Source organism: Triticum dicoccoides, chromosome 5A (assembly GCF_002162155.2).
Source record: "Triticum dicoccoides isolate Atlit2015 ecotype Zavitan chromosome 5A, WEW_v2.0, whole genome shotgun sequence".
Lineage (NCBI taxonomy): Eukaryota > Viridiplantae > Streptophyta > Magnoliopsida > Poales > Poaceae > Triticum > Triticum dicoccoides.
This window is the reverse complement of record NC_041388.1, coordinates 569,924,546-569,934,693: the sequence shown is the minus strand read 5'-3', so window position 1 is coordinate 569,934,693 and position 10,148 is coordinate 569,924,546. Positions and strand designations below refer to the sequence as shown.

Sequence of the window (10,148 nt, the reverse complement as noted above, 5' to 3'; positions counted from 1 at the left end):
GGGGACGGGGGAGAGATCTGTCTCGTCCGTCGCCGCTCCTTCTTGTGTCGACACGCGCCCTAGCCAGCGACGCCTGCGACGCCATGTAGGTAGGCAGGCAGCTGAGGTGGCGCAGTGGTGGGTCTCCACGAAGATCTGCATGCCGCCACGCAGGTGCCTGCCCAGCTGGTTGGGTCGGCAGCTGCATGCATGCGGTGGTGGAGGTTTAGTCGGCGTGGGCCTGATGGTGGCCCTGCGGGTGTCCTCGATAAGGGCCTTGCCGGGGCCCCGGCAAGGGTCTTGCCGAGGCGCCTGCTGTCATCCCCGGCAAGGCGCTTGCCGGGGGCCTTGTGGTCTTCCTCGGCTAGGATCCCGCCAAGGGTTGTCGTCTCCTTAGTGCGTATCTGATCTTGAATGTTTTCACAAAGATCTGCATGCCGCCACGGGGATGTCTCCCGAATCCTTGCCCTTTGGGGGCAGTGGACTCAAGGGTGATTTGCTCCGTAGGCGCGGGACGAGTCGCCGCGGCAAGGGTCTTGCCGGGGCTGCTAGAACTGTCCCCCGGCAAGGATCTTGCCGGGGGAGTCCACTTCGTCCCCTTTGCTCTTCGTGATCTTGGCCTTGGCGTTGTTCTAGTTCTCTTGAGCTTCGGTCTTACCCTGGCTCACCTCCCTTGCCTTTCTTGGTGTGGTGGTATCCGCGGCTCAGACTGCCCGTGCACAATTATAGGGGTACAAAAAGTGTACCCCTCTTTTTGTACACCGACACATCGCCACGATCACCTCCGAGATGCAGTGTCCTGTGGCACACTTCCCCATCACCTACCTTGGTCTGCCTCTTGCCATCCACAAGGCCTGCTCAACGAGTTTGGAGCTGATCCTCGACAAGCTCGGCCGCAAGTTATCCACCTGGCACGCCTCCATGCTCTCTCAAGGTGATCGCCTTGCCCTAGTGCGACATGTCCTATGCGCCATCCCCACGCATTTCCTCACGGCCATCGCCTTCAACAAAAGGGCCATCAAGAAGGTGAATCGGATCATCCGTGGATTCCTCTGGGCGGGCCACAAGGAGGCGAACAGAGGCCAATGCCGTCTCAACTGGCAGCGGGTGTCCCACCCTATCTCTCTCAGCGGTCTTGGCATCCGCGACATCTATCGTACGAGCTTGTCTCTGCGCGTTCGCTGGATGTGGCTCCAGCGCACGGACCCCCCGCGACCATGGAGACACCTCCCCATTCCTCACGACGCCGACGCAAAAGCTATCTTCCGCGCCTCCACAAGCTGGCAGCTTGGCTCGGGCAACACCTGCCGCTTCTGGACCGACCACTGGATCAATGGCAGATCTGTGGCTGAGATCACCCCTCTCGTCTACACTCTCGTCCCGTGCCGCTTCCGCAAAGACCGCACTATGCGCGACGGCCTTCACCTACGTTCATGGGTCCACGACATTCGAGGCGCACTTCGCCCGGCGGCCATGGTGCAATACGTCAGACCTCTGGCGCCTCGTGCGACACACACCGCTTTCCTCCACTCCAGACGTGCTCTCCTGGCGTTGGACCGCTTCTGCCACGTACTCGGCGAGCTCCTGCTACAAGGCGTTATTCTTGGGCGCATGTGAAGACCCTCACTGGCGGCTCACCTGGCGTCCATGGGCGCCTCTTCGCGTCAGGTTCTTCCTTTGGCTTGCCATGCAAGACCGCTGCTGGACCGCGGAGCGGCTTGCCCGCCACGGCTTGCCGCACGAGGACACCATGCGTGTTCTGCGATCAAGAACTCGAGTCCATGCATCACCTCCTCGCGGTCTACTCGTTCTCGCGTCAGGTTTGGCATGAGATCCTCGGCTGGGCTCGCATGGCCGTCGATCTTCCAACTACAGACACCACCTTCCAGACATGGTGGACTTCCTGCCTCGACCGCTCGCCGGCGCCCGTGCGAAAAGGCCTATCCTCCCTCATCATCCTCACAGCGTGGTGGCTCTGGAAACACCGCAATGCGTGCATCTTCGACCGAGCCACTCCTTTGCTCACCCTGGTCTCCGACACCATCAAAGACGAGGCGCGCCTATGGGTAAAGGCAGGCGCCAAAGGGCTGCTTAACATCATCCCTGGAGAGTAGTTGCTAGCGTAGGCACCTAGGGCTGAGCAGGCCCCTTGTTCTAGTTTGCTCCGACGCTTGTGCACCATGCCTCTGTGTACATGGCCCAGCATGTATTGTAATCCCATGCTACTTTCTCCTTCTATCAATATAAAGATACGCAGCTTGCGTATTCGCGAAAAAAGAAATAGTTTCTGACATGGGTCATTTCATGTGAAACTCGTCATTATTGTCAAAACGGTGATTTTGGTCCCTCTTCTTGGGGGCAACTAGTTGTCCTGCAGAAAGAACCTGATTAGGCGTCTGGGAGAGCTGCAACGACGTAGTCATTACCTACTCCTGTACAAAGAAAGAATGTCCATCTCCTGTGTGTGTTATTTTTTTAAAATATCAGTACAGACACATGCGCTCATATACACGCGTATACACTCACCCATATGAACGCCCACACGCATACTCTATCCCTATGAGCACCTCCGAAAGACTGAGCCGACATATCATCTTGAGATTTACAAAGTTGCCGTAGGCGCCTCGTCGTCGACAGGAACATCTCCTCCCACTGAATGCGCATCGCCGAAAATCTTAAAATAAATCAAGGAATAAATGCGAGCACCAGGATTTGAACCGTGGTGGTTGGTGCGCTTAGATCTAAGTGTGTTAACTAACACGCCTGCAAGCGCACGTTCATCTATATTATTATTTTTCGGAAAAACTTCCAATCTATTCATCTTCAATCATGGTAGTACAACGAACCCTAGAAATAACAAAAAAAATTACATCCAGATCCGTGGGCCACCTATCCACGACTACAAGCACTGAAGCGAGCGGAAGGCACGCCGCTGTCATCGCCTCTCCCTCGCCGGATCCGGGCAAACCTTGTTGTAGTAGACAGTCGGAAAGTCGTCGTGCTAAGGCCCCATAGAACCAACACACCAGAACAGCAACCGCCGCAAATGAAGAGTGTAGATCAAATGATCCAACCTGAAGACACACGAACGAAGACGAATGACGAACAGATCCGAGCAAATCCACCAAAGACAGATCTGCCAAAGACACACCTCCACACGCCCACCGATAATGCTAGACACATCATTGGAAGGGGGCTAGGCGGGGATACCTTTATTCCATCTTCAGGGAGCCGCCGTCGTCTCACCTTCCTAAGCAGGACATAAACTCTAACAAAATTCAAAAAAAGATCTAAAAACAGAGCCCTTCCCCCGGCAAGGGGCGAAATCCACTCCGCTTCCATAGCCCTAAAGCCACTGGAGACGGGACGGACCGGCGCCGGCGCCGGCGGGAGGCAGAGTACCCTAATTTTTTGGAGACGGCGGCTGGCTAGGTCAAGAGGCCAAGACACGAGTTACTCTGTACTTTATGGCAAGTACTCCAGTATGATAACTGTATGATTAAGCTTACATCGATGTAAGCGCTTTATATATTTATTTAAAATTCCATATAGATGCATGTGATGAATATGAAGAACACTAGTTTCATACCTATTGTGTCTCAAGTCACAACTTTTTTCACACTGATAATTTTCTCACTAACCTTCCCAATTACTAAAATACAAGTGAAAAAGTGAGCAGAGTGGACGTGCAACCACTATCTGAATTCGAGTCCTTGTGGGCAACAATTCAGCTTTTATTCAGTCCCTTCATACCAAAAATACAAGTGTGTCTCGTTTCGTTAAGTCAATATGCAAACATATAACTTCTCGCAAAAAAGGTCAAATAAGTACTTGACAATTAATTTGCAAATATATGTCTACATAATATAAACCCAGCATTTTCAAATTTGTATTGAAAATACTTACTTATAACTGTGTTCAATGTTTTCAGTAAATATGGCGTATACTGGATACATAGTACATTGGTTATAACTAGATAATGAGCATATACTAAACCCACAGACACATGAAAGATACTTACAAAGGAGAAATTCCAACCAAGACGCTGGACTAAAAACCCTCACGAAAGCTATAGTTGAACTTATCATCGTTGCGTCACCTTAGCTCTAGCTGGCGATGGACAACATTGGAACATCCGCCATGTGTGATAGAGATTGGCAATCCTAGTATGCACATCGATGGGGAAACCACTTCGACCTAGGCACACGGCCATGCAAACATTGCCACACCTACCGACGACCTTGTTCATGGAGGCTTGGAAAGAAGGGGCCATTGAAGATGATGCCCATAAAGCAACACCATAGGGCATCAACAAAAACCTACTCATCGTCAAAAGACCGACAAAGACAAAAACTCATAAGCTCCTTGGCAAAGCCAACCAAATGCCACTGATATCAAATTGCAGCCGTAGGACGTTTATCTGATTCTAAGACAAAGCGTTGTTATCACTATAGAGATATATAAACCAGAAAAAGACAACAATCACCTTTCGTCTGTGCCCATGGCGCTGAATCGTAGGCCAGAGACAGAGGGAAGCGGAAATTGGATCTAGAGAGTGGCAACACACTCGCTACTTCATGCGACAGCAATAGTTTGTTTTCTTATAGAATCAAAATACCGAGAAAGTGGAAGATTGGCTCTATGATCTTGATATCTTGAATTGAGCCCATACAAATAATATTGAGGGTCATGTTACGCATCGACCGGTTTATGCCCTTGAAAGATCGACCTCCCAGACTGTTGGATGGATGCACACATAACCGTCACATCTTGCAACAAGCTCAGTGTTGTGGTCGTCTCTCCGCAACAACGGCCTTGTTGCAATCTTCCTCTTTTTTTCTCTGATCTCTGCAACGGAAGCCTTGTTGAAAAATATTTTTCGAACTAGTTTCTTTTCCCGAACCTTTCATTTTCCTTCGATCTTTGCGACATAGGTGCTATTGCAGACACCTTTGCAACAGGACCCCTATTGCAAAAAAAGCATATCCGCGCGGCCCGCGAACACGGCGGCACCATTGCAACAAGAGCCCCTATATATTGTCAGTGGATCGATCCCGTCTGGATAGATATGGAGAGAACAGGACTACGAGAGCATGATGTTGGGTGCGGGGCGTTGTCGGCCATGACCGGAAGCTTGCTCCCGCCTGGAGGAGGCTGGCAGGGCGTGCTAGAACCCCTGAGCTCCCCGCCGGGTCGTCGACAGCGCCATGGATGGAAGGAGAGGAAGGAGACAGAGGCGAGGACGTGCTGGCAATGAGAAGGTGCTGACGGGAGTCGTGCCGTAGGTTGCCAGATCTGGTAAGGAAGATGGAGGTGCGGCGCTGCACGTAGACGGGGACCTCTGTTTTTTCGTCGCCGTCACCGCACAACAAACCTTCTCTTGCTCAACATGGTTTGAGTTGAAAAAAGCTAACCTATGAATAGGATTGTTGCAGGTCTTTTAATCAAAAGAAGATCCAACAGACAAGGAGGCGCTCCAGAAGATCAGTCGGCTGAAAGAGAAGCGTTTTTGATAATTTTATGTTTCTATAAATTGCACTCTAGGGTTTATTTTTCGGCCATTGCAATAAAAAAGGATTTGTTTTTCCTACTGCAAAAGGAAAAGATATATTTTCCTAATAATATTTTTTTAAAACTAAAATTACTAATTTTTCTGTCTCCGACGGCCTCCTTTTCCGTCTTGTCCTACCCAAATCAGTTTTTTGTAGAAAGATGCCCTAAATCACTGCTGTGGACCGGTGAGGCCGCCAGCCGCCGGACACCGGCTCCGTCGACCCCCACCGAAGGCAGCAAGCGGATGGGAGGAGCGGCAGCCGCAGAGTCGGGACTCCTATCTCTCCAGATCGGCGGAGAAGGAAGGCCGGATGGTGCGGAGCGGCGGCAGCGGCGTGAAGGGCGGAGCAATAATAGGCAGCGGCGGCTGGAGTAGCAGATGGCGGCAGCGGGGGACGGAGCAAGGAGGGAGGGGAAGGAAATGGCGTGCGGCAATGAAGAGAGGGGCGGCAGTTTAGGGGATCTACCTACCGCAGGTTCGTCGATTCGAGTTCATCCACCCGCTACTGCTAGTATTAACAATATCATAGTATTGCTCCACCTTTTTGAAAACGAATTGGAAATATGCATCTTTTTCAGCTCGAATAAACTGGTTTGATCTGCTTGATTATAGCAATGCAGATCATCTAGGTCTGAAGCTTTTAACGAGTAATTTGGTTTGGTCAGGTCAAACAAAAATACAAAATACGGCCGGGCAAAGTAGAGCAAAAGATATGGTTGAGCTAGCCATCCTAAGTGTGATTACCATATGAAAAGTCAGTAGGCAACAAGGAGATAATGCTGGAGTGGTTACTGCTAACCATGTGCATATATACACACTGGGTCAACGTGCGAAATGAATCGGCCTCTCACTTTGTGCTTGTGAGCGAGCGAGGGAGAGCTAGACACAGTCATGGGTATATCAGGTGCTGTGGAATGGTGGGAGGAGTGGCATCTGCGCATCCTCGTCCTCAGCAGCCTCTTCATCCAGTACCTCCTGCTCTGCTCCGCTCCCTTGCGTAAGTTTGCTATTCCTTCCTGGTACAGATCCATCATATGGCTCGCATACCAAGGCAGCGATGCTGTCGCCATATACGCCCTGGCCACCCTCTTTAACCGCCAAAGGAGTCAGGATCATGGTAGTGGTACTTCTGCAAACAACAGTAGCATCCTGGAGGTGGTGTGGGCACCAGTTCTCCTGATGCACCTCGGAGGGCAGGACCTCATAACCGCCTACAATATCGAAGACAATGAGCTGTGGACGCGGCACATCCTCACAGCCGTGTCCCAGGTCACTGTAGCTATCTATATGTTCTGCAAATCGTGGCCAGGAGGCGACAAGAGGTTGTTGCAGGCATCAATCTTGTTCTTCGTCCCTGGGATTCTCAAATGCATAGAGAAGCCCTGGGCTCTCAAGAGTGCTAGCATTAATAGCCTAGTAAGCTCTTCCGGTCATGCTCCGAGGAGAACTGCCACCAGAGAAGGCGAGATCAATTCGCTTGAAGACTACGTGCAAAAGGCAAGGGCTTTTGCCCAGACCGACCCTGGTTGTCAAGCACAAGAAGGTGATGCGGTCGACCATGGGGCTGACAATTATCTTTCTCAATCACAAGGAGAAGATAGTGTGGTGGACCTTGAGGCCAACCATCGAACTCAAACACAAGGAGTGGCTGCCACTGTGGATCTTGAGCCCGATCATCATCCTCAGACCTCAAGGACATGGATAGGTCGCCTAAACCAAATAAAGGAAAAAATGGGAAGCCACGTAAACCAAATAATGGAGAAAAGGAGAACCCACCTAATCCAAAGAGAGCCAAGATTGAGAAGGCGAGATAATGACTATAATGGGGACCCTGAGACCTACAGGATATTTGTGGATTTTGCATCGCCGTATCCTGATCGGCTTGTGATCCTAAAATCCTTTTGGGTGCTTGATGGAAAACAAGCATACATTTTATTGCAGAATAGATTGTTCAGCATTTTCAATCTTCTCTACACAAAATCAAAGATACTCGGCAGTTTTAAAGAAGAGGAAGACCCGAGCGGGTTGGAACTTCTTTCTCTGTACATACGGTTATCGGCTAGTTTATTGCCATGGGCAGCCATAGGCCTATTCCACAAGAGTCACAGAGAAGATTATGATGATAATGATGTCAAGGTTACATATGCCTTGTTCTGCTGTACTGCAGTGCTAGAGTACTGTTCCTGTGCTTCCTTTGCCTTTGCGAAATTTACTTTTCTAAAGGTATTTCTCAATGCCATACTCAATGTCAAAGATAGCCTCATAGGCCAATTTAATCTGGTAGGATTCTTTGCTCGTAACAGAAGGCACTCCAGGAAGATGTGCATCGTTAATTTCTTTAACTGCAAAGACTTTCTTGACCAACATTGGTCCATGAAGCCCTGCAAGTTATCCTTTGCAATTCTAGATCTGGTTCTTAAGTATGTGAAGATGGGGTGGGAAGATCAAATAAAAGATACTGACAGCTACTGGAAGTTCAACGATCGCAGGGGGCAATGGACTCTTCAGTCCAACAATTGCGACAAAGATCTCAGTTGCAGCTTAAGGAAGCCATTCGATGAGAGTGTTCTTCTCTGGCACATCGCAACGGATTTCTGCTTCTACTACATGGGCGCATCAGCAGATCACCAATGTGCCACTGCTCAGTGTATTCAAGATGCTTCCGGTGAGGGTCATGGGTGTGCTGTTTGGTGTGAAAGATCTCCTCATCACAAAAGAGCCGTCCAGTGCAGAGAAATCTCCAACTACATGATGTACCTACTGTTTGTCAACCCTGAGATGCTACTGCCAGGCACTAGGCGAAATCTGTTCACAGCTGCCAATTCTGAGCTAAAGAAGATCCTCAAGGATGACAATCCATCGCTCAAGAAAATTGTCAAGGGCGGCAAGCCTTCGCTCATGGAGATCCTCAAGTGCAATAAACCATTCTGCAACTTCTTCACAGTCAAAAGGCCATCGCTCAAGGAAATCGAAAGAGGATTTACACAGAGAATAATCGCGAAGGTACAGCCCACAGAAAACAGAGAACAAGTTGTTGAACATACGGACTTGCCACTGGATGCGGAGACAGATGCAACTACACAAGAAGGTTTTGTCCATGATGCATGGAATCTTGCCAATGGGCTGCTACAAATGCGTGATGAGAAGATGTGGAAGGTGATCGAAGGCGTGTGGGTGGAGATGCTCTGCTTCTCGGCTAGTAGGTGCCGAGGGTACCTACATGCCAAGAGTTTGGGCACTGGTGGGGAGCTGCTCACGTATATCTGTCTCCTGTTGTCGCACATGGGGATGGAGACCTTACCGGAGAGGTTGCAGAGGACGGAACTTTCAAGTGGAGGAAATGCCAGGGTCACTCCATTGACTTCCCAGGTTAGCACCAGCAGCCATTGTTTGAGAAATGATGCTTATGATGTTATGAAGACAATTTCCACTCTGCATTCCATCTTTATTGCTTATTTTCTTATTCATGTAAGTTCTTTTATTATTCGTTCATTAATTGTGATATTCCGTCTATATATCGTCTCGTCACTCATGGTATTATAGTGTTATTGTTCTTCAAGGATGCCAGGTTTGGAGATATATTTTAACTATGTGAATATGTGATATACCAGGTACCTGGGAGCGAGGACCCACCACCCTTGAGACGCCGGAGGCCTCATGAAGCTGCTGCTGCTGGGGCATCTACCTCTCGACCTCAAGAAATACAACCAGCTGAATAACCTGAGAAGTCATTATCTCCGTGTTGTTTTGTACATGGTGATAATCCTGTGTGTCTGTATTGCTACCCATCTGCCGTTCATATCCTTAGCTTTCCCCGGATTGGTTCATGCTTGTCTGTATTGTTCATTACCTATCTCCATCTGCTATACATGGAGATAGTGTCATGTATTGTTTTATTACCTTACCTACCAGTCTGTTTGTGTGCTGTTAGAGCTGCAAAATTACAATGTCTGTACTCTGTAGTATAGTATGGATGCCAGATTACTCCATGGATGCCCGCCCCGTGTTGAATTCTGCAGCATGCTTGTTTGAAAGAGTGGATTTGGTGTGATCAGAGTCATTTGAAAGAGTATCTACCTTGTTGAGGTAATTAAGATATTGCTACCCTAAGATTCATGAATTGCGGTGCTGTTTATTTTCCTCAATCTCCATGATATTATAACTTGGTGTTGTTGAGCATGTGATCTACCAGATAGACCAGTTGAATAAAGTGTGAAACTATTGCTCTTTATTTACAACGTGGATATCCCGTGTGTCCGTATTGCCAGTCTGTCGTTCGACTCCGATTTGCAGCTGTGGTATTTTGCAGAGCTTAATACACTAGAGCTGTTGGTAACTACCAGTTCATCTCTACAATGGGCATGCCAGTAAAACGGTCGCCCTATGCCGTAATATTAGTTGCTGTAGAGCTTACCAGTGGAAGTTCTGTCTTTTTTGTTCATTGTGATATGCTGTTCAGATGATAGTTTTTTCTTCCTTGGATCTTCATGATTGTCTTGTTGATGTGTCATTACTTCCCAAAGCCCCAAAGGCTAGTTTATCTGTGGTAAACGATGCATGCATGCGGTCATCATGTTTACCCACACTCATCATATCATCACTTCCTGGTTACAGA

The 10,148-nt window shown here is 48.9% G+C and overlaps 1 protein-coding gene across 1 annotated transcript; it reads left to right on the top strand.

Moving 5' to 3' along the window:
* The first annotated feature begins 6,287 nt into the window (after positions 1-6,287).
* LOC119297913 lies at positions 6,288-9,605 on the top strand. The gene is made up of 2 exons (XM_037575512.1): positions 6,288-8,902; positions 9,145-9,605. The coding sequence occupies exons 1-2, from the start codon at positions 6,425-6,427 to the stop codon at positions 9,250-9,252; spliced, it is 2,586 nt and encodes an 861-aa protein (XP_037431409.1). The 5' UTR covers positions 6,288-6,424; the 3' UTR covers positions 9,253-9,605.
* Positions 9,606-10,148: the final 543 nt, after the last annotated feature.